The 24,974-nt window shown below is 42.1% G+C and overlaps 2 protein-coding genes across 3 annotated transcripts; both read right to left on the reverse strand.

Annotated features, from left to right (window-relative positions):
• Positions 1–1,862: 1,862 nt before the first annotated feature.
• On the reverse strand, positions 1,863–23,200 carry LOC145481063 (alkaline phosphatase-like). Of its 2 annotated transcripts, none has more exons than XM_081459451.1 (8): positions 22,280–23,200; positions 17,465–17,800; positions 7,435–7,674; positions 6,636–6,872; positions 5,108–5,248; positions 4,316–4,423; positions 3,257–3,538; positions 1,863–2,929 (listed from the first exon to the last, which is right to left on the reverse strand). In XM_081459451.1, exons 1-8 carry the CDS (start codon positions 22,338–22,340, stop codon positions 2,700–2,702), a joined length of 1,635 nt encoding a protein of 544 aa, XP_081315577.1. In that variant the 5' UTR covers positions 22,341–23,200; the 3' UTR covers positions 1,863–2,699. The 2 variants fall into 2 exon arrangements, with proteins under 2 accessions (XP_081315577.1, XP_081315578.1); XM_081459452.1 differs by lacking the exon at positions 22,280–23,200 and adding an exon at positions 19,570–19,854.
• On the reverse strand, positions 9,513–15,125 carry LOC145480389 (uncharacterized). The gene is made up of 2 exons (XM_081458671.1): positions 10,489–15,125; positions 9,513–10,434 (listed from the first exon to the last, which is right to left on the reverse strand). Exons 1-2 carry the CDS (start codon positions 15,123–15,125, stop codon positions 9,513–9,515), a joined length of 5,559 nt encoding a protein of 1,852 aa, XP_081314797.1.
• Positions 23,201–24,974: the final 1,774 nt, after the last annotated feature.

Below are 24,974 nucleotides of genomic sequence, written 5' to 3' on the forward strand. Positions count from 1 at the left end.
GGCTTTTGTTCAGTTATTAAAATCATTAATCATGGTAAAGTCCGCTTACTTACGTTTACGCATCTTAGACTCTGTTCAGCTGACCTCAAGCTGGACGATAAAGTGGTAACAAACGGGAATAATCTATAGTGCACTTTACAGTAAAAATGAAGTGAATCGGTTTACCGTTCAGTCTCGTGTTATATTGATAAGTCCTCCCTCGTAACGTATTCGGCTGCCATAGTTACATCTCTTAAGACCTCTTTAAAGTGCCCTTGAAGTAAAAAATAATTGCCGCTGATTTGAAAGGCTTTTCAAAGTAAAGAAAAATGTCGTTTTCCTTTTTGGAATATCTTTTTTCGTTTTAGAGATATTCACGTTTTCGTATTATAAGTGATGACGTCATAGGTGGTTCCACTAAAACAGTTCAACACTCTATCAAGAATATCTCTAACAATATTAAAGCAGTGTTCTTTAAACTTGGCGCCAGAAATGTATATCACAAAAGAAACAAAATGGCACCCGTCAAGCCGTCGCCATGACAACAGCTATGCCGCTGGTCCTGTTTTAATTAAAACTAACATTGCCAGGTTTTATCTTAAACAAGGATCATCCACTCCCAACAATCTAATGGGGAGAGTTAAGACAATATGGGAATCATGTGTGTTCCGAGCAAGACCCTCTGTCCCTTTTTGAAGGGTTGCAAATTGGCATATTTGGTTTTTCACAGAAAGAAACTGGAGCCAAAAGTGTTGCCATGGCAACAACACAGAAGGTGTCATTCTGTTTCTTTTGTGATGTACATTTGTGGTGACAAGTTTGAAGAACACTGCTCCAATATTTCTAGAGATATTCTTGATTCAGTGTTTTACTGTTCAAGTGGAACCACCTATGACGTCATCACTTTCCTCATTTGCATAATACAAAAACGTAAATATCTCTAGAACGAAAAAAGATATTCCAAAAAGGGAAACGCCATTCTTCTTTACTTTGAACAGCCTTTCAAATAAGCAGCAATTAATTTTTACTTCATAGGCACTTTAACATTCACACCCATCTTGTGCTAGTTGTTTTCAAGGTTAAAACACGAAACCTGTTTTTTATTCCCAACTCAGTGTTCTGAGGTCGTTAGCCAAAGCAAAGAAAGTGAACTTTTAAAGCACGATTTTAAAACCAAAAAAAAAAAAAAAAAACGAGAACAAGACTTCAATTTAACTCTCTCAGATTTTCAATAATTTGAAATCTTATTTCAGAGGGATTTTCACATAATTTGTCATTTCGAAACGGCCAGCCGGCGACCCCTTTACCGTACTTCAGTTGCATACCAACCATGAAAACTACCAGCGCGGCCAGAGTGAAAACTCCGCTAAATTAGCATCTTTTTTATTCTGGGAATTTCACTCAAGTAGGATTCCATTCCTTGAAATGAAGGCTAGCTACTAGTACTTTCGTGTGTTCCTGTCAAGCTAAAGGTGGTTTTAGCTCTCAAGTCTGTGAAAGCAACTCTTGTGTGACCCCTTCAATGAACAGTGGTTCTAAATGTGTATAAAATCATAGTGCGTGGTTGTTTAAATGGGAAGTAAATTGCACTTTTCAAACGGAACGCATAAAAGCCATGAGAGAGGTCCGTAATGGAAAGCCAACATAAGTCTATCGAGTTCAGGTCTTTGGAGCTACAGTTTTTAAAGTATTGTTGGGAGGCACGTGGCACGTTAACATTCGAGTGTTCTTTTGTCATATAAAAACCTTTCCACCATGTTAACTCGGACCACATATTGTCTTCAATTGTCCGTATTTGTTATTAAGACTCTATTCTTTTCATCTATAGTCGAAGAAAGATGCAATATTCAGTTTACTTCTATGGAAACCATTCTATTCTGAATGATTCTTTCATCGTGTCTTTATTAAAATCTACCAGAAGTGTTAACACTTAAATAGCCGAATCCTCTAAACTATTAAAGAGCGTGTAACAATACCACGATGAAACAGAAGTTGCTAGCAGCAAAGTAACATACATAAATACATAAATAGACTATTAACATAAAAAAAAACGACTATTAACGTACAAGCTCGAGCTTCGAACCACTATCTAGTGATAGGTGCATGTAATGTATGGCGAAAAGTGTATTCAGTTGGGACTTCAAGAGAACCTCAACGGAAACTGCCACGGGAACTTCGCGAAACAAAAGGTGTAACGTGCGTTAACCTTGGTACATTTCATTGCTGTTCTGTATAAAAAATAAAAAAATAACTTGAAATGAAAACATTCTGCGTAGCCTGGAGAACGTGAGCCGCGAAGACCAATTTTTGCGAATCTCCTCCTCAAATTTTTGCGCTGTTTTACAGCTCAGTTTGGGAAATTTTTGACAGTGGTAAACGGAGTGGTTGAATCTATATTGTCGCGAGATTCCAGGGTTAAATACAAATTGATCTTTTATCAACGTTGTCTTCGGCGTCGTCCTTTAGGTTGCTTAAAATCCCAAATTCTTCTAAAGCGTGAGTATTATTCGATCTCTGTATACTTCTACGCAGTTAGTAGTTGGACACTTCTAATTTAAAGGGCCTGTTATCAAACTGTTGCAATGTTACTCTTTATGTTTCTACTTATACTATGTTACACTATATGCTAATGCTTACATGAAGTATAATCGCAACACTATCGCGATCACTCGCGCGTTAACAAGTTGGAAAGTTCAACTTTTGGTTTAAAGCGAAATATGTCAAACGAGCAACCGCAACGCTGCAATTATCAGAACATATAGCGACGGAGTGGCGAGAGAGGAAGGTCCAGCCACGCTTTTGGGATTTGGGCCACCTCTGTCCACGTGCTTGACACATGATTTCTGCTTGCTCTCACTCAGACACAAGGCGTAATCCATCACGTGAAAAACATACTGCTGTTCCACCACTCCATGAAACAAATACGCTCCAGGCCCGTCCGCGAATACCCCTGTAGATGTAATAGATAATTGATTAAAAAAGCCCTAGAAACTTAAAGGGACAGAAGCGCCAAAGCTCGAGTAAATAGACGGTTTGTTGGTGCGCTAAATTCTCTACCCACGAGAAAAAACCACCTCACTAAACAAGGAGCAATATTCGAGACACTTCAGGCATCTGTGGAGTCATTTTATCGGTATGGAATGTTTTCGTCGAATATGAGATTTGTCTCTCATGACTGAAGAATATGGCGCAAAAAAAGATTTTTTATCCTGGCATTTTTGGGTGATTGTACTAATGTTCATGAGGCAGGGCTAGTAATAAAAGACCTAATTCTCACCAACATCCTCAGAACCGTGACTTTCACTATCCAGTAGGACTGTCGCTTGTTGAAGGAAGTCTTCAGCTGTCGTGTTCACTGTGCGCAGGTCTGGACGAGATCCGTTCAGTCCACCGGGGCCGTCCGCATACCCAAGTGTGGTGTAGGTCTTGCCAAACTCATCCTCGGCGAAAGTATCACCTATATTTACCTGCAGGCCTAACACAGGGTTTCCTCGCTTCGGGTAGCCGCCAATTGTGAAGACGTGAGAGTGGTCAGCGGTTACTGTCACTAGGGTTTCGTCTGCGTGATCAAAACGAAAGGTCAGTTGGATTAAGCTTCTGCACAAAATTTGTTGTTAGATACAAGATGCAATAAGTCGTATGGCCGACATGACTAGGAGCCTGTGATTATGCATGGCGCCTAACATGCACCAACAAGTCACATGACCCAATATGTCGAACGATTTCATTTGTTAAATGGCCCAATGTGTTGCACAACTTTCGAGCTTGTGACATGACCAAATTTTTCAATTATTGGTGTGAAGCAAGATTGCGGTTTCTCATAGGCTCGATTTCCAGTCGCTATTCGGGAAACGAGCAAAGACAAGAGGCGAGAGAGCGGCGGAAATCGAGCCTAGGTTTCTCAGCGTTGAACAAACACTAAATTATTTGCTGAGACCGAAAGCAGAGCTACGAGAAACCCAAAAAGTAATGCTATTTTCCAGTAAAAACAAAGTAATTAATTGGAAAGAAAATGACATTCTTTGACAACAGGAAAACAAAACATTTAGCTGATTATTATCTTCAAGAGATCTAATCTAGACATCGAGTCTGATCAAAAGCAGTCAGTTAGTTTGCTTTGCATGAGCAGACTCTCTCTTTCCCAGAGCCTGTGCTACGTATGATCCACGGTTAACGTAAAGAATCAATAACGAATAGGCCTGGGCACGAGAAAACAATTGACCAATGTATGGTAATGACTATGACAATTAATAGCCTAACGAACATTATTTGTCCAAACTTCACGTAGTGTTCTCTAGGCCAATCAAAACGATGGAATAATTGAACGATATATTACCCTTATTTACTGTGTCTATGGCCTTAGCAACAGCTTTATTTAAGGCAACTGCATCAGTGAGAGCTCTTATGGCTGAGCCAGCGTGGTGCCCATGATCAATGCGTCCCGCTGAAAATAAATAGAAAGAGGTAAAATTATGTACGTGCAAGGGAGAGTGAAGAGTCACGCACTCTTTTACAACGACAAGCTTCTTCATAGGTGAAGGTTGTTTGACATGCAGGTTAGTTGTGAAAGATGTCGAGGATGATGTTTGCTTGACTGACAGGAAATCAGAAAGTAGCGAATAGTAGTTGAGACACTAGTCTAAGCATTTCTATGGAAACAAACAGGCCTCTAAAGGTTACGACTCTTTAGACCTTCCTTTTACCACTACAAACTAATTTCACGGTTGAGAATCCATAACTTTCAACCGTTTGATTCGCATTGGATGTTCGGTGAACAGAAATATTTTCTTTTCATTTGTGAATGGTCATTTGAAAGTTAAACTCGAGTCACAGGATTGTAGACTCCACTGACATGCTATCCTGCGAAGCAAGACGAACAGTTCTAGCTGATGTTTCACGCCACAAAGAAAAAAACAACACACACAAAAAACGTATTTTCAGCGGCGTTGAACAACAGCCAGAAGTCCGTATAAGGATTGAAAAACTGACTACATCTTCCACCACAAAAACACTGACGGTGACATCCTCCACTGAGCTGTCTTTTAACTGTGATGAATTATGTTATATTTAACATGTAGCATGCAGGCTGTTGGTAGACGATAAGTGGCAAAGCATGAATGTTAAATACCTTCTACTAGCAGGAAATATCCTTTGGGGTTCTTCTGCAGTATTTTTATGGCCTTTTCAACCATCTCTGCAATGGACGGTTCACCTGCTTTATCGTTATGTCGGTCAAGTTCGTAGTGCATGTGAGAACGCTCAAAAAGCCCTAAAAAGAGAGAAATATAAACTGTAAGCAATGTATATGCACCTAATTAAAAAAAACGCTGTGGAGAAAAAGAGATAAACCATAAACGATACGTCACAGCGGTTTTCTGGGAGACTTGCGAACTAATAGTGATTTGCGTTATCTTATCGACCGTTTTCATGACGATTAAAACGGTATAGGAGAACAGCATGCTTAGGGTGGCTCAAAACAGTTTCCAGCACCTAGATTTTGATTGGTCATTATAACCACTCTTTATCACTTGATGCTACAATCATGGTATCAAAAAACTGCCCAATCACTGGTGACCACGTTGTTATCATTTTCGTGACACAATAGGTTGCCATAGCAACAGTGTGACCTGCTAAAAACACCCTTAGTTACAGCTTTAGTGGCTTATAATTAAAAAATGACACGGTAAAATTTTTTTTAACATTATCAAATTTTGACAAGCACGATAAGACGCAACTTTTGGCAAAGTTTTAAAACTATTCTGTATTTAGGGTTTTGAGCCATCTTAAATTTTTAAACAAGTTAATTGATAGATTTACCAAGGAAGACGCAAAACCAGTCTGACTTATTAAGGTAAAGGTAGGTAAACTGTATACAAGCCTAGTGACCCATCAGGCTGGAGCTTATCCCAGTTTCTGTAGCATAAAGCGGCTATTATAATTTCTACTCCCCCGGGGATGGGATGCTAGTCCATCGCAGGGTACCCCCAGTGTTAAATTTGCCAGCGCCCATTTATACACCTGGGTGGAGAGAGGCACTGTGAGACGAAAGTGTCTTCCCCAAGAACACAACACAATGTGCCCGGTAAGGGCTCAAACCCGGACCGCTAGATCCGGAGTCGAGTGCACTAACCACGACGCCACCGCACCTCCCACGTGACTTATTAAACCTAGATAAATACCGAGAACAAACATAATTTATACTCTGTAACCTAGGAAACTACAACCGTAATAAGCGTGACGTTTTCAATTTCATGGGTCTTGCGTCTAACTAGAACCACTCAATGTTAAAAGTTTTGTAAGTCTGAGACTTATTATGCATCTTCTTAGGTAAATAGCCTCAAGAACCTATAGGTAAGGTCTGCATACGAACCAAGTGGCCCATCTGGCCAGAGCTTATCCCAGTTTCTGTAGCATGAAGCGACTAGGAATATTTCTACCCCACTGGATGGGATGCAAGTCCATCGCAGGGTTACCACCAACACTAAATTCGCCGGGACTGATTTGTACACCTGGGTGGAGAGAGGCACTGTGAGGGTAAAGTGTCTCGCCCAAGAACACAACACAGTGTCCCCGGTCTCGAACCCAGACCGCTCGATCCGGAGTCGAGCACTCTAAGAACTTATACTAAAGGAGTTTTGATGTTATAATAGACGAACCTATCACGCGATCGACATTGTTCACGTCAATCTGGTCAAAAGCTGTTTTGTTCCACACGTAATGTGAGTTCGGACGTTTGTCAAGCCACTCTTGAATCAGGTCTCTGCCGTCCCCTCTGTCTCCTTTCTTATCCGGATACTCAGGGTCGGTTTGGTTTTGGTGCATGAGTTCCCTGCGGCCTCCGGCGAACACCACTTCCATTCCGTTACCGTATGGGTATTCAATGAGTTGCAAGGCTGGTGAGCAAAGAAAGAAAAAACTATGTAACGCAATGTTGAGAAAATCTCAATGAAAATGAGAAGGTCAACAAAACAGGAAGATTAAAAAGAGAAATGAGATCGTGGCGCAATGAAAGCTACACCCTTTTCTTGTCATAAGAATACTGTTAATCCGGCCGAGGCTGAATATTCATGTTTTCCTACCGATTTGGGGCTGAAAATATTCTTGTGAATATTCTTAGATTATAGCGTATGACATTTCTGTTTTCGAATGTATTTGGTGCTAACGCATTAAAGCCTGATGTGACGCACATAACTTCTTGCAGAAATGTTATTACCACTGAACATACGGCTGGAGCTACTTTTGTTGCTTTTTGACTACTTTTTGCGTTTAGAGAAAAGTCGAATTTTACACTGTTTAGTTAAAAACGTAAAATTCTATTGCACAGTATTTACAAATTTTCAAAACACAAATTATATTCTTTTCAAAATCTCAGCCTCGAGTTTATTCTTAAAATTGTCTTAAAATTTCGCAAATAATTCTTATATAAAAAAGAAAGAGTGTAGTAATTTTATTTACCGATATCCAGGCAATTGGATCCACCACCTGAGGGTTTGACATCCACATCGCTTTCCCAGTTACGGTCTACTGAGTGCGCGTACGAGCTGGCGGGAGTAGCGTGGGTGATTCGCGTGGTGGTCACGATTCCGGTTGACATTCCAGCTCTCTCAGCAAGCGTGAGGATTGAAACAACTTTGCTTTTATCGGTCATTGAGGCGCAGTTACCTTTCTCTACCGTAGAGTCTAGACCGAGTACACCTTAGATAAACAAGAGAAGAGGAAGAAGGATAAGAGACTTAATCTCCCACATATCCTTTATTTCTCAAGGTAATCCGACTTAAGGTGGCTCAAAACAGTTTCCAGCAGTTACATTTTGATGGATCATTATAACCACTCTTTATCACTTGATGCTACAATCATGGTATCAAAAGACTGCCCAATCTTTGGTGAACACGTTGTTATCATTTTCGTGGCACAATAGGTTGCCATAGCAACAGTATGACTTGCTGAAAACACCTTTAATTACAGCTTTAGGGGCTTATAATTAAAAAACGGAATGGTGATTTTTTTTGATAAGCATGATATGACGCATCTGTTGGCAAAGATTGAAAAAATTCTGCACATAGGGTTCAGAGCCACCTTAAATGTTCATTAAACTTTAAGGTGGCTCTGAACCCTATGTACGGAATTAATCAGTCAGTCAGTCACTCAGCCAGCCAGTCACTCACTCAGCCAGCCAGCCAGCCGCCAGCCAGTCAGTCAGCCAGTTAGTCAGCCAGTTAGTCAGCCAGTCATTTGGTAAATAAAGCAAGGAGGCAATCAAACTGTGACTTTCCAGGAGCGAAGCCACGTGTAGATTAGGGCTTAACAGGAGCTTGAACCACTCGAACGCACATTGTAATTCAAAGAAACCAGGTCACAGTAAAATCAATAGTTAGCCTTTATTGGAAGGAGCGATGAATTAACAATATAGAAATCAGGATAACAAAATAGAGATGAACTTGTGATGTGAAGTCGTAGTAACGGTTGTGATTATGTGTGGTTCGAACTGAAAGCAAAACGATACAAAAGGCTTATGTAAGCTAATACTAGTTAAGATACAAAACATAAATCAAGGATACCGATGGAACGTAAATCGTAAACTATAACGACACGATTACAACTAAAATATATGTAGCAAAGACTTACTTTGATCTTGCTCCTGCGAGGGTAGCAATGGTAGGAACGATAGCTTAGCACGATAGCGATGATAGCGATAGCATAAAATAATCGCGAAAACGTAGATGGCGTAACTAAACTGATAAAAATGTGGTGTCTCTAATTACATGATTCCAAAGGTTATATTGCGAAACTTGCATTGATCACAGCAATCACAGCATGAATAGCAAAAACTTAAAAAATGTACATAATCGTTGATAAGTAATAGTTATTTAAACAAAACAAAGAGGAAAACGAGTTACGAAAGTAACATTTCGGCCCCTTTAAAGGCGGTGACAACAGGCAAACGTCTAACTAAAAACACTATAATAAAGTCCTTATAATAATAAGAAGAAAAAGCAAAACAAAGTTCAGTTCATTTCTGATCAGCGGCCTCCAATAGAACAACTTTATCTATTGGTCTGGTGAGAACGGATGTTCTCGTCTTCACTTTTAGACTCCGTACTAAGCCGTCATCTCGGCTCTCATGAACCTTTAGTACTCTTCCAAGTGGCCACGAACCGCGGGGAGTAGATTCATCAAGGACCAGGACCACATCATCGACGGCGAATTTTCTACTGGCTTTGTTCCACTTCTGTCTCTCTTGTAGAACTGGCAGGTATTCACGCATCCAGCGACGCCAGAACACGTCGGCTAGGTACTGCACGTGACGCCATCTGCGGCGCGAAAAGCTGCCGTCTTTGAAAAATGCTCCCGGTGGCAATGTGGGACCCGACCGCAAGAGTAGCAGGTGATTGGGTGTTAAGGCCTCTGGATCCCTGGGGTCATCTGAAACCTTGGTTAATGGGCGTCCATTGATGATGGATTCCACTTCGCATAGCAAGGTATACAGCCCTTCGTCGTCCAGCGGTTGGTCTTGCAGAAGAGCTTTCATCACCTTACGGGTTGTCCGGATACATCTTTCCCAGATTGCCGCCGTGATGCGAACCAGTTGGAGGGTTGAAAACCCATTCGATGTTCTTAGCTAGCAGGAAGTCATGAATCTTCTGCTGATTCCAATCTTGGATGGCTTCTCGCAGTTCCTTCTCGCCTCTGACAAAGTTACTGCCATTGTCAGATCGTATGCGTTGAGGTTGGCCTCTTCTCGCGATAAAACGCCTTAAAGCATGGATGAAAGAATCGGTGTCTAGGCTATGAGCAACTTCGATGTGAACCGCGCGAACTGCCAGACAGGTAAATTGGACACCATATCTCTTTACTGTACTTCTTCCACGACGTACAAGCAGGGGGCCAAAAAAATCGACTCCAACATGGCTGAAGGGAGGTTCGGATGGGCAAACTCTGTCCTCGGGCAAATTTGCCATCTTCTGTTGTCCCACGGATGCCTGTGTCCTCTTGCAGTGGAAGCATCCGTTCAGAACTCGGCGTGGGGAGATTCTCGCTTGAACAATCCAATATCTCTCTCTAATCATTGACAGCGTATGCTCAAGACCAGAGTGACCACAGCGTAGATGATAATGGCGAATGATGAGGTCGGACACGTGATGCTGCTTTGGTAGTATGACTGGATGTTTAGCATCTTCACTGATCGTTGAGCGTTGGAGGCGACCTCCTACACATATGAGACCTCTCAAAAGGATTGGGTCCAATTTGCATATGTGGCTTGATTTCTTCACGCTCTTTATCTTCAGGGCGTTTGTGGTTTCAGAGGCAGAGCCCTGTAAAGATAGCAACTCGTCGTTGAAACAGCGACTTTGGACGACCTTGATGATTTCTCTTTCGGCTTCCTCTAGCTCGTGGACCTTCAAGGCATCAATCTTCTGATCATGGTGGGACTGCAACAGGCCTCCTTTCTGTCTTCTGGTGTCGGCATTTCGCAGCCGATTTCAGTACCGGAGTATCCACGCCACGAACCTCTTTAACGAGTACCACGACGAAAATCGCTTGAAAACTTCCAAAACATCGTAATCTGGAGGACAGGTCATGGTTGCAAACGTGGCAGCAACTTCTTCTAAAGGTTTCTGTTTGATCTTCTCGTCGATCGCGGCGGGAATCTGGCGCCAATTTTCTTCGGACAGCCAAAGGAATTCTGGACCCTTTGTCCAGTGGTTACTTCTGATGATAGCCTCGACTGATAAGCCTCTTGAGGCGTCGTCAGCGGGGTTCGTCTTTGTTCCAACGTAATGCCATTGGCTTGGGATGGATTGCTCGCGGATAGCAGCGACTCGGTTAGCCACGAAGGTTTTGTACCTTCTTTCACTGTTAGCGATGTAGCGCAGGACACAAGTGCTGTCCGTCCAGTAGAAGGAGTCGTTGATAGGGAGTTCTATCTCTTGGCGTATCATTCTGTCAAGCCTCGTGGAGAGCACAGCGGCAGACAGTTCCAGTCTTGGGATGGTCACTGGCTTTAGAGACGATAAGCGCGATTTTCCCATAACGAACGAGCAGTGAACTTCGTGCTGGGCATTTACGAGCCTGAGGTAGGAAACAGCACCATAGGCCACCTGAGAGGCATCAGAGAAGTGGTGGAGTTGGCAGGAACTGATATCACCAAAATTCGGAGGCTTGAAGCACCTATCGATAGAGAACTGCTTCAGTCTAGGTAGCTCTTCCAACCAACCCTTCCAGCATATTAGGTCCTCTTCAGGGATTAAGTCGTCCCAACCAAGTTGCTTCCTGCAGAGGTTTTGAAGGAGAATCGTGGCAGAAAGATGGAAGGTAGCCACAAAGCCGAGTGGATCGTAGATCGAGCTGATCATGGAGAGGATTCCTCTTCTGGTGGGTGGTTTATCTTTGGTAGCAATTTTAAAGCCAAACGTGTCTGAAGTCACGTGCCATTGTACCCCAAGGGCTCTCTCTGTAAGGGTGTGGTCGAAGTCCAAATCTCTGACGGACGCTGCCCGATCCAACTGAGGGACAGATTCAACGACCTTGCGCTTGTTTGACAGCCACTTGGTTAGCCGGAAACCTCCTCGTTTCAAGAGTTGTGAGAGCTCGCTCGATAGCTGGATAGCATCTTCTTCTGAATTAACGGATTTTAAGCAGTCATCCACGTAGAAGTTTCGCTCGACCGTTCTTACAGCCTCACTGCTGAAATCTGCTAAATTATCTGCCGCGGTCTTCTTCAAAGCAAAGTTGGCACAGCTAGGGGAAGATACAGCCCCAAATAGATGGACGGTCATCATGTATTCTTCTGGCTCTAGATCCAGATTTCCATCGGGCCACCAGAGGAAACGTAACGCACTGCGGTCTTCGGGGTTCACACGAACCTGGTGGAACATCGCTTCCACGTCTGACATAAATGCTACCGGATCCTGGCGGAATCTTGTCAGTACTCCGAAGAGGGAATTTGTAAGATCCGGCCCCTGTAAGAGTTCATCATTTAGAGACTTGCCGTGGTACTTGGCGGAACAGTCAAACACGACACGTACCTTTCCCGGTTTGGCTGGATGTTGGACGGTGTGGTGGGGGAGATACCATGTCTTGCCTTGCGCTTCGGCTGGTTGGGCTTTAGTTGCGTATCCCTTTTTCAAGAGGTCTTCAATGCAATCTTTATACTTGGACCTCAGCTCTGGGTCTCTTGATAGGCGCCGTTTTAGCAGCTTAAGGCGATGGTGGACAACTGACTTTTTGTTCTCCAAACAAGGGGGGTCGTTCTTCCAGGGTAGGGCAAGCTGATAGTGGCCATTCTCCAGATTGATAAAGTTCCTCATTAACTCCATGGCGCGCTTATCGTTAGCTGACATCGATCTAACTTCACTGTATGCTGAGTCGTTGAATTCCATGTCGCAGTAAGTTTGAAACTGTTCATTTAGCCGCAGGTCGGCCTTTATGAAGTTAGCGGTGCGAGTGTTTGTGTTCGTAACCTTGCCTAGTGGACCATTTACCACCCAACCGAGGGTGGTTCTTGTAGCGTACGGTCCTCCATTCTGACTCGGAATAACCTGCTTAGGCTCAAGGATTTCTGGAGCGTCGCTGCCAATGAGCAAGCCGACATCCGCATCAATATTGAGAATCTTCACTTCAGAGAGATATCGCCACTTTTCCACATCTTGTTGGTTCGCGACACTTTCTGTAGTAGCAGGCAGGCTCGGTCTTGTGAACACGATTGAGAGCTCGAAGAGATTCTCCTCATCCAAGTCCAGTACTTCTAAGCTAACAACACGACAATCGGTTTTGCTGTTCTCCTTTTCCATAGTTGTTAATGACAATGTGGTTTTCTTTCCCGACAAGTTCAGTTCCTTAGCTAGCTTCTCTGAACAGAAAGATGCGTTGGAGCCATTGTCCAGAAATGCGTAGGTTTGAATCATCCGATCGGAGCCCTTTGCTTTCACTTTAACTGGCAAGATAGCGAGACCGGTTTCAGATGCTCGAATTTGTTCGTTGTGTGGACCTAGAGTTTCATTTCTTCCATCGACAAAGCCGTTATGAACCTTCTGATTGTCCACTTGCTGTGTAACCCCTGTACCACTGGCTCCGCTGGCTTCGGAAGCGATATTAGCAGCTGGTCCACTATTCTTGGGATGCAAGAAGGAGGAGTGTTTGGTGTGGACATTGCAACCAGTTACGCGACAGAAGCTTTCTTTCGGACAAGAGTTGGAGAAGTGGCCAGGCACAAGGCAGTTATCGCAAATGTTCTTAGAGCGGACGAAATTAAATCTGTCTTTCAGAGACTTCTTCTTAAACTCATCGCAACGGGACAGCCAATGTCGGGCATTACAGAGAGGACATTTCTGGTTGTTACCATTAACTGGTGTGTGGGTTTCCTGCTGTGAGATCGCGTCGATGACGAAGTTGGACGCCTTAAGGGGTGGCTTGCTTCTGAACTTCGATCCTCCGGGAGGTACTGGGTTGTCCTTCGTAACATTTCCAAAGATGGCGTGTGTGGCAGCATGAGCCTTTGAGGTAACGAAATTATCTATGTCCTCTATGGTAATTTCCCGTTCTTCCGTTTCGGTGATCCTGTCAGCGACGTCACGCCACTTCAGTTTCAATCCATATGGCAGCCTGCTAACGATCATTTTTAAAGTATCTGGATTCTCCACTTTGTTAAGATAGCCGATTTCCTTAAGAGTATTCTTGCAGCCAGTGAGCAGAATCGAGAACCGCCGTAGTGCGGAGCTATCCTTTGCTTTAATGGGTGGTCCCTTTGTTAACTTGTTAACGTAGGCAGTAGCAATCCGGTAGCTTTGACCGTATCGTTTCTTAAGTAGACATCTAGCTTCCTGATATCCTTCCTCAGGTTTCATAGATAAACAGCTGGACACTAACTCTTGTACTTCTCCGGATGTATATTGTACCAGGTAGTATAATCTTGCGCTATCACTGGTGGGTTTGCTTTCGATTACGTTTTGGAAGGCTCGTATGAATCCCCAGCACTCAATAGGGTCTCCGCTAAAAGTAGGCACCTCTGGCTGAGGGAGCGTCAGGGCAAGTGTGCTCTCTTGTTGTCGCTGGAGTAACTGTTGCATCACGGAATTCTGCTGGCTTTGAGTAGCTAACAACCTTTCGAGAAACGTGTCGGGTGGGCCACAAGCTTCTTTCGCAGGTTCCTCTTTAACAGTAAGCAAAGAAGACGGCTTAACTACTGGCTTCAGGTCATCGCATGGCCAACTGTCGGTATTCGGATTGAGAGGTTTGCTAACTTTAGGAACTTCAGTAAAATTCTGGGGCCTACTATCGGTCTTATCCAATGTCGGCTCGTTTATTGGCGGTCGGGATTCTGATAAGCAACCGTTTACTGCGCTTTCGGAGTATGTAGGCCGGTTGGCAGCTGGATCTAAAGATCTAGGGGTTGCCAAGTGATCTGCCTCTGCTTCTGCGTATATCAGCTCCTCAGCTTGTGCCTTTCCGATCTCTGTTTGGAGTTCCAAAGCTCTTCTTCGTTGCTGGATGCTTAGCTCTTCCTTTTGGAAGGCGTGGAACCTTTCAAGGTTCTCGGCTTCGGCTTGTAAAACTGCTCGTTTAGTGGCGGCCTTCGTCTTAGCGGCTGAAATTGAACTCGCGCGGGAACTTGCGCGAGAACTTGCACGGGAACCAATCGACGAACCTTTTCTCGATCGGCGAGATGACTTTGAACTGGCACGAGAACCAGCGTTGCTAATTGAATCCTCAGGGCGTAACTCTTCCTGTAGTAACCTTGTTTCAGTAGCTGTTGACGAGATCCAATTACCGACATCGCGTGCCAAAACCGTTCCTAAGAGAACTGCGGCGTCATAATAATCATTCGACTCTTTAATTTCGTTTTCGTCACGAAGTTGAGAATGATAAGCGGCATGGGCTTCCTTAAACTCTTGTAAGAGTTGTTTGAATTCTTCGATTCTGTCCTTTACTAGATTGTAATTGTTAGAATTCAGCATCAACCCTTTTATTTCGTTTTGGGCCTTAGTAAGAATTCCCCTCTTAGAACTTCTGCTTCTTTTAAGCTGTAGGAGTTGTTCGGATCGAACTCCGTCCCAGTCGAGAGTAACATTTTCTACCCTGACTCTAGAAATAGTTGGAAGTGATTCATGTTCACCATCTGTGGTTTGTTCGCTTTCTTTGTCGGCCATAACCGGTGTAGGATTTCCACGCGCGTGTTGTGGAACGTGATAGCTTATTGCATAACTTGAAGTGAACAACACGTGTTTCAACTGTTACATTAGCTAGCGCACAGGCGGCCCAAGCTCTCAATGTTATCGGGTTTTTTTTTCCTTTTTATGTGAACGTTCAGGCTAACGTGACATATGGCATGTACTATTACATAACGACCGAATTTGACCACGCGAAACATGACTCCCGCCTTGCGGTATATGGAGGTGTTGTGTTACAACGGTTTGAATTTATCAAGGTTTGTATGGGAATGCAACGGCTTTGCTTGAAAAGCCAATTATTCTCATATTTTGTGAATAAAATCTACTTACCCTGTTGCTGTGTTGTATTCTTTGTTGTTTGCCAGCTCCTCGGGCCGATCTAACGCGATTTCGGCGAGCTATCGTTCTGTGGGTTTCCACTACTAAAAGAAAGACAAGGCCGGACACTGATTTCCGGAGTGCCCGCCGCTCGAAGCGAATAAATCCACTGAAAATAACCCTGCCGGCTCAATTCCTCCGTAGAATCGAAGAAGAAATGTTGAAGTTCCATGTCAGTTCACTCGCTACGCGATTCCGTCCACAACGCCTTCGCAACGATACATTTATTTCGAGATTGCTTCGCTCGTAAACTCGAAAACAGCCGCGTCACAAAAGTTAGGACACTTTCGCGGTGTTGGGTAACTATAATTAGCCCGACCGGGGGTAGTCAGCAACGATTTGTCAACGGTCAAACCAAAATGCTCCCCGGGTAACTGGGCACTTCCTCTATGGGTTTGACAACTAAAGCACGAGGGTACCCGGGGAGCATTTTGGTTTGACCGTTGACAAATCGTTGCTGACTACCCCCGGTCGGGCTAATTATAGTTACCCAACACCGCGAAAGTGTCCTAACTTTTGTGACGCGGCTGTTTTCGAGTTTACGAGCGAAGCAATCTCGAAATAAATGTATCGTTGCGAAGGCGTTGTGGACGGAATCGCGTAGCGAGTGAACTGACATGGAACTTCAACATTTCTTCTTCGATTCTACGGAGGAATTGAGCCGGCAGGGTTATTTTCAGTGGATTTATTCGCTTCGAGCGGCGGGCACTCCGGAAATCAGTGTCCGGCCTTGTCTTTCTTTTAGTAGTGGAAACCCACAGAACGATAGCTCGCCGAAATCGCGTTAGATCGGCCCGAGGAGCTGGCAAACAACAAAGAATACAACACAGCAACAGGGTAAGTAGATTTTATTCACAAAATATAAGAATAATTGGCTTTTCAAGCAAAGCCGTTGCATTCCCATACAAACCTTGATAAATTCAAACCGTTGTAACACAACACCTCCATATGCTGAAAGGCGGGAGTCATGTTTCGCGTGGTCAAATTCGGTCGTTATGTAATAGTACATGCCATATGTCACGTTAGCCTGAACGTTCACATAAAAAGGAAAAAAAAAAGGATAACATTGAGAGCTTGGGCCGCCTGTGGCTAGCGTAGCTAAAGTCTTCGTAAAGGTAGAAAATCCAACGATAAATGATGGACAACGCGAAACTTTGCGTCAAATTCGAACTAATGTGACTTTCCAGGAGCGAAGCCACGTGTAGATTAGGGCTTAACAGGAGCTTGAACCACTCGAACGCACATTGTAATTCAAAGAAACCAGGTCACAGTAAAATCAATAGTTAGCGTTTACTGGAAGGAGCGATGAATCAACAATATAGAAATCAGGATAACAAAATAGAGATGAACTGGTGAAGTGAAGTCATAGTAACGGTTGTGATTATGTGTGGTTCGAACTAAAAGCAAAACGATACAAAAGGCTTATGTAAGCTAATACTAGTTAAGATACAAAACATAAATCAAGGATACCGATGGAACGTAAATCGTAAACTATAACGACACGATTACAACTAAAATATATGTAGCAAAGACTTACTTTGATCTTGCTCCTGCGAGGGTAGCAATGGTAGGAACAATAGCTTAGCACGATAGCGATGATAGCGATTGCATAAAATAATCGCGAAAACGTAGATGGCGTAACTAAACTGATAAAAATGTGGTGTCTCTAATTACATGATTCCAAAGGTTATATTGCGAAACTGCATTGATCACAGCAATCACAGCATGAATAGCAAAAACTTAAAAAATGTACATAATCGTTAATAAGTAATAGTTATTTAAACAAAACAAAGAGGAAAACGAGTTACGAAAGTAACACAAACAATGAAGGAAGAACGCAAGCGAGCGGTCAAACAAGCTGTTTTTATAAACGAAGCTATTTTACTGAACAAATTAAAACTAAGATGTTTGATCTGATCATAGTCTAGTTGACAACATACCACTGTTGGTCTTTATACCACATAGGAAGGCCGTAGCAGCGCTTGCAGAGTCTGTTCCTTGGAGATCAACATGGTACGTCTTAGCTAGAGCTGTCCACGGGAACTTTTCCCAACTCAACACGTTCTCTTCGCCATACTGAACGTCGCCTTTGAGCTGACCATCATAAATGCGCGCGGCGGTAATGGTCGTGATGCCCATCCCATCGCCCACAAACAAAACGGCGCTCTTCGCTGTGTTCTTATTCTCCTTTACCTTGAGATTATCTTCAATAAGCTGGACACCACCTTCGTACCAGACATTGCTGTCTTGATTCCTAAAGACATCGCCGTAAACACCTGTGGAAAAAAGAGATGGGATTAGAAATGGGAACTTAATTAATAGTCCCAGTTAACGCAGTGCTTAGAGTAGCATTCAACTGAGTGTCGTAAAGCCAAAACCAAAGTAACCACTCGCCAATAAGAAAGGACCCAGGTAATCCATTGGACCAATCAGAACTCGAAGCAAACACATGTGGCTGATGGGAAGCGCGAGACTATTTACTGAATCATGTTACCATTTGCATCATTGAGAGCTAACCGTAAACAGGCTAACCAGAGCGTTATTTAGGCTAACCTGAATGATATTCAGGCTAATGCACTCGCATTTATACGGTTACCTTTACCAAGTATTCTTTCACACCGAATCTCTGGCGTTTCTCGAGTGACGAGAGAGTCCAGAAAGTATCTGAGTTGTCAAATGCGCAATCTTTGATTACAACTACCATGACTCCTTGCTGGCGCGCCTCTTAGAGAGAACTGTCGTAACCTGGGATCACATACTCCATAAAAGCATATACTCCATAAAAAAGAGGGCTGATCGCAGATTTGGACTGTCGGCAAAATAGAGTTGATAATTTATGCCGTAATATGAGCTCAGTACTGTTAGTGTTGAATTTAAAATTTTAATTTGACATTGACATTGTTGTAAATGTGCTAATATTATCAATTCTGTTATTTTGAGCACTACAGATTCAGAAGTATTAGCTGTCAGCGCAAACTTTATATCGAGCACTCTGCCGAATTCGGCTCTCTGGGTTTTGTGAACAGACCTCAAACTCAGAATTTTGATACCCGACATCTACATACGAGAATTATGTTTGCGAAACCCAAATAAGACAAAAGGACGATATCAGATTACAAACATTGTTTTTCTCATTTAAATGTATGTAGGAGAAAAAGTTAAACACATGCAAGAACTCTTTGTTTGACCAGCCAATAACTCCTTGGTTGGCATAATAATTACAACAGGCGACTGATAACTGATATCAACAATTTTGTCGTCATATTTTGCTACTTAAAAATTGCACATGTTTTCGATTTAAGTGCAGTGCACTCTTTCGTTTTTCTAAGAATATATTTTATAAGAATACCGAGGCTGAAATTTGCGAAATTTTAAGTTTATGTTAAGAATAGCCCCGAGGCTATAATTTTGTGCGCTGAGAATCTGTAAATACGAAACAATTATATGTTTTTAACGTAACCGTATAAAAATATTTCCTTTCTCTAAACGGCAAAACTAACCAAAAACAGCGCTAGCTGTATGTTCGATGCTAAAAACATATCTGCAAGAAAATATATGTGTTACATCAAGCTTTATTGGCTGCAGTCTGGCTTCAAAATTACTTCAACGCTATCGTGATAGTACAGACCTGACGTTGTGTCGACGACGTCCACTTTGTAAGTTCTTTTGTATTTTTTTGTCCACTTTGTATTCTTATGGTCTAAGAATATTCACAAAGAATATTTCAGCCTAAAATCGGCAGAAAAATAAGGATATTCAGCTTGGGCCGGAAAATCAATATCCTTATAAAAGAGAGCGTATCTTCTGTGTTTTATCTTCCGATAACTGTACGTAAACTGCCATACCACGATCAAAATCATCAATTTCTCTTATTTCTTACCTATCTCTAAAAAAATTTTGAAGCAAAAAATCCATCGCTCGATTTCGAGTCAATGCACGGCGTTTACACGAAAACGAACGAATAAATACGATTGTAATGTTATACAGGTAACTATCCTTTCTGCGCTAAAATCAATTAAGCAGCGTAAATCAATAGCGCTTTTACCTTTTATCGTCGAGGTTATCCTACATTCGTTCTCGTCACTCGTTAAAACAAGAAACACAAGTAAAGACCACACTGTCTACGGGGACTTTTCCATTATGGCTGCGCGTTTCGTGAGTCCGTGTCAAGAAATCATTGTTGTCTAATACAAATGTAAATTTCTTCAAAAAAAAAAACTTATTGTCTTGCACAAGGTAACTACAGTGAAACCTGTATTAAGCGGACACCCTTGGGACCCTCACTAGCGTCCGCTCAACACAGGGTGTCCCTTCAAAACAGGTTCTAATATACTGGCTGTGTAATAATAGTTAATTATTAACCCTTTTGAAACACAGACTGGTCAAGACTAGCATAGTACAATGTCCAGTCAATCAATGCATCAATCTGGAATAATCTACTTAGCTTTAAAATGACATCACTGAACGATGTTAAAGGAGTCTCAGCTGAACCTTAAGAAGTAAAAAACCCTTGAAATGTCCGCTTATTGCAGGTTTTGTGCAAAAAACTGGCTTAATATAGATCGTTTTCACTGTCACGCAATAAAAAATAAATCGAAAACCATTCAGTGGTTGATCTTATAAGAAATGGATAAACAAGACTCTTCTCCAAGTTTTAGGTTTGTGCGTTTTCCCAGACTGCAGATGTTTGTCGAAATGTTTCGCAGAAATTTACAGAGCCCAGTACCTCTGTGGTGCACCAATTTGGCGGCCGGAAAATAATGTAAACATCTGGAACTTACTTTGGCTATCTAGGGAACTGATTATCTGTGCCAAACAAACAAACATTTACCTGAGCACTTTTCCTAATGATCTAACTTCTAAAAAAGCTAAAAATCATAAGATAGGTATACATTTTTCGACAAGTGCGATTGTAGCTTTGTGGCAGGCACCGCCATAACTCTGAAATTCAAAATACGCTGGTTTTCAAACGAAGCACACTATTGAGCATTAATATTGTAAACAGATATAAATTTACCCCGTCTTATGCCTGATGGGGATAAAAACTTTGGTGGCTCTTTAGTTGTCGATTTTAGAAAATGATGACGTCACATGAAAACGACCTGTTGGTGTCCGCGTCCGCTTAACAGAGGTGTTCGCTGAATGTAGGTTTATTTTACCGTAAATGTAGCAAGAAAATGTTGGGACTCAAGCTGGTGTCCGCTTAATATGGGGTTCGCTTAATACAGATTTCACTGTAGCCCGTATAATATATATCTTGAACAACCGTATTGTGTACTTATTCAAATCTCTCCATGTTGTGCACCAATAATTAAAAAGCATACTTACCGAGTTTAGTGACCGTTCAATGACTGACGGTCCTGTCGAAAATTGTAGTTAATTTTCAATCGGTAGTCAACAAAGGGGCACATTTTTCAACAAAACATTGTTGCATAAGAAATGCGGACTGGTCACTTTAAATTAATCATAGGCCTGGGATCAGTAAACTGAAAAAAAAAATAGAACCCAATGACAACTGCGTTTGGTCTCCTTACTTTGTTCGAGCACGTGGCCAATGGGGTGATTTATCCCGTCGAATCAAACAGAGAGCTCAAAAGTCAGACGAGAAAGAGAAGACAGCGGAGACCAAAGTCCAATCCTTCAGATATTATAATCAAGATCTAGAAATATATCAGGGCAACTAATGCCACATTCCATGCGAATAAAGATTGTTCGTGGTGTTGTTAGTTTAAAATTCAAATGTTCGATATTGTTCGATTTACAACTTTTTATCGGTTTCGGTTCGAGTGCACGATTTGATATCTCAAGACAAGGCATTTTCCTTAATTTTGTTTTAAAAACTGTCGGCAATTTACAGTAACTACAGTTTACATGTTTTGAACCTTACAGCTTTACAAGCATAGGTTGCCAGGATTTTTGAACCTTGAAGCTCTTTTAAACATAGGTTGTCGGGATTCGTGTAAATTGCGATCTATTAATACATGGCAGGTGACGCGAGTGCAAATAAAAATGATTGTCAAACATTTCCGGTCGAAAACATCGCACCCCATTAATCTGTGTGAAGAGCAGCTGCTATCCAGCAAACACGGTTTATTTTCTGTCTTGAAAGTGATCTGAATTCAGCCTTAATTCAGGGGGCGAATCAATCAAAGCTTTAATAAATCGCTAAACAACAATCGCAGGGATAATGCAACGTGTTCATGTCAATTATGGTGGTACGCATTCCATTGATACTATCGTAAGAGATGTCATTGTTTATGAGATACTGATACAATATGCCGTATAGTGCACAGATGACACTGCAGTTAACCGGGGGACCGTCATCACTACATCTGTTATGTAGTTAAGTACTGCCTGCTGTGAATGCTGATGTGATCAGTGGTTATTTGATGCATATCTCGAGAGAACGGCCTAAACTGAGCCCACACGTCAGAGACACAAGTCCACACTAAATTTAGATGTCTGGTGCACCCCCGTACAGAGACATGACTCTTCCAGCTCTCATATACACTCTGTGAAAGTATCGGAATCACAAGAACGAACAACTTTGGCAATAATAACTTTATAAATGTGACCTTGAGGCTAATATCAAATAAACGCTCCTTGGCTTCGAACTTTTATATGCGAAAGACATTAGTTCTGCATCGCTCTGTTACAAGTTTTACGCTCTGTTTACACGTCGAGAAGCGAGTTGAACGGTAATCAGTATTGCTCATTTACCGGTAAGTCATGCTCCGCTCAAAACAATTACTTACCTGCTCTCGTGAAAAGTATGCCAAAGAAACATAACCTTACGCTGAACCAGACAGCCGCCATGGTTTTTCAGTTTCAAAACTGGAGTCAACTTGCGTGCGAGCAGTGTAACAAGATACGTAAAAGAAGCAATTATGCAACACTGTTAGCCACGTAACCGAGAGCCTCTTAAATATTCACATCACATTAGGTGATGGAAACATGACATCAGCCTTTGTTGTCAGGACCTCCCGGAAAACAACTATCTTGGTGAAGTACCTCGAAAAAATAATCACAAGGGGAAACAAGAGCTCTGAAAATATAACTTTAGGAATATTGGTTTTAATGAATCTTCCACGAGGATTCTGGCTATATTACAGATTTACGGAAACCTCAATCATTGCCAACTGAGCAGCTAGAGTTTCTGTATTTGTTTCGGTTGAGGTGTAATGGTTGCATGTTTTCCTGATAAAAGTTTAATAACATGTTCTTTTGACGTTTGTCGTCAATGGTAATAGGTCACTTTCGACATGTTAAAATTTAGCTTGATAATGAGGCCTAAAGGACACAAACAAGAGAAATGAATCAGCATGTCATTCAAATCCCTTTGCTTGTGTCCTCTAATGCTGACTACCAAGGTGAATTTCAAAAGATCGAAAACGGTCTATTACGTGTGAATTGCCTGCGCAGTAAGTATGCGCAGAAGCATCAGTCCGGGCCATGGGCCCGTTTCTTGAAAGTCCCGGAAACTTTTCGGGCCCGTAAAGAGATTTTTAGTTCATCTGTATCTAAAAACGGAGAAACGTATACGCCTGAAACGTCTTGTATGTAGAGAACCTCTGTTCATATTAAGAATATGTGAATAAAACAGCGCTGTAATCGTAAGGTTCGAGATTTTGCTATGGCTTTCCGGGCCCGAAAAGTTTCCGGGGCTTTCGAGAAACGGGCCCCATGTCACTGAGACCCAAGGATCTAGATAAAGAGGAATATAAAAGCAGAGACTGATGCAACTTGGGATATTTTTCTCAAGGTGTGCTTTATTTCGGCTGGCCAAACCAACCTTCTTCAGGAACAATGAGAATTTTACATTGGGAAGAGTGTTTATGAAGTATATTTGCGTAATACCGGAAATACGTAAAACCAAACTTGACAGTGTAAATTAAACATAAGGTACACTAAAATCACGAAATAATATAATTGCAGAAATGTCAAAATTCTGACAATTTTTTTTCGGCATTATTTACAGGTGTCCAAGAATCCAAAATTTGGCATCGTCGTAGCCTGTGTCACAGCCGCCTCTCCCCGGGGAGAGGCGGCTGTGAGACAGGCTAGCATCGTCGACCTAACCTTCGATACCAAGGATTAAGGTTTATCGCTTATAACATGTACAAAATCTTATACTTGTGAATGGCAACAAGTTGCAAACAGTTTTGTTGTCTTTTACACACATCGTTCCGAAATTTGACCCGTGTATTAGCCGAGAAAAAAAAAAAAAAAACCCCGTCGATGTTTCGCCGCAGCACACTTGTCACGCAAAGGCGCTGCAAAATTTGTGAGACGATTGTATTCTTGCACTGTACTTTTTGTCGGTTATGTTTCTGGACAAGCGACAAACTTATCCTGTGTTGGGAGCTTACCCACCAAAGAAAAGTTGCACGAGGGGAACACACATAAAAGCAAGAAAATATCAAACATCGAGCAAAGAATAATAAATGTTAAGTTAATAAATGCAAATAAATGAAAGTTTGTGGCCACTTAGAGTACACAAACATTTCAACTGAGTCGGAGGGTCTGCAAGTTAAGAAAAATCCTTCTTTTCCACCCCGGAAATTCGCCCTTATTTTTGGGTTTTACAAATTTTTTTTAATATTGCAGCGATGGCGTTGTGTATATCACGTCGCAAAACTTTCTAGTTCCAGTCTTTGATCGGTCACCGCGTTCCAAAAGTCGTAGCGGGAAATTAAAATCTTAAAGTCCCTATTGTAAAAGTTCATGGGTCTGCATGGTTTCCGCTATCTACATCTGTCACTGTTTGTTTAAAATTGTTGCAAGTATAACATGCCCGGCATAGTTAATCGAACGTTCGGAAATCGAACTCAATCGAACTCAATCTGTGGACCATTGGTATTCAACATTTCTTATTTGGATCAAAACAGCGTGGCCGTAACTAATAACCATGAGATATCGTATAAACGGGTTGAAAGTAAGGCGCGGTTCCACCATACTTTGTAATCGTACTCTTCAGTTTCGTTGTTACGCACGTAATAACCGTAGTCAAAAGAATATGGGCCTGCACTGACTACAAACTTACAGTACATATTCTTGACCACTAAACGTTATCGACAATTAAAAAAACATAGTGTGTGAGATGAGTTGTCCACAACTAGACGCTAACTTTTTAGCTGTCGACAACTAAGCAGTTTCTCTTTTCGAAAAGGGAAACTGCTTTAGTTGTCGAAAACTACGTTTTGACCGTTTTTCGCTCGTGTGGAAATCATTGGTTTAGTGGTCAACAACTATCGCAACATGACTCACATTTGAGCATGCGTATTATGTTTTGAACATGAGTAGTGAACGCTATTTCCCAAGCTATCGCTGGGCTTTCTTAATTATCTGTAGCCTGTGAACTGACTCTGGCTGGAAGGGTCTGACCACGGCTTGAAGGGCCAAAAAGTGAAGTGGCCGAGGGGGAATGGTGCGGGGTCTGGGGCTCACAGA

This window comes from Orbicella franksi, chromosome 3 (assembly GCF_964199315.1).
Source record: "Orbicella franksi chromosome 3, jaOrbFran1.1, whole genome shotgun sequence".
In the NCBI taxonomy this organism is placed as follows: Eukaryota; Metazoa; Cnidaria; class Anthozoa; order Scleractinia; family Merulinidae; genus Orbicella; species Orbicella franksi.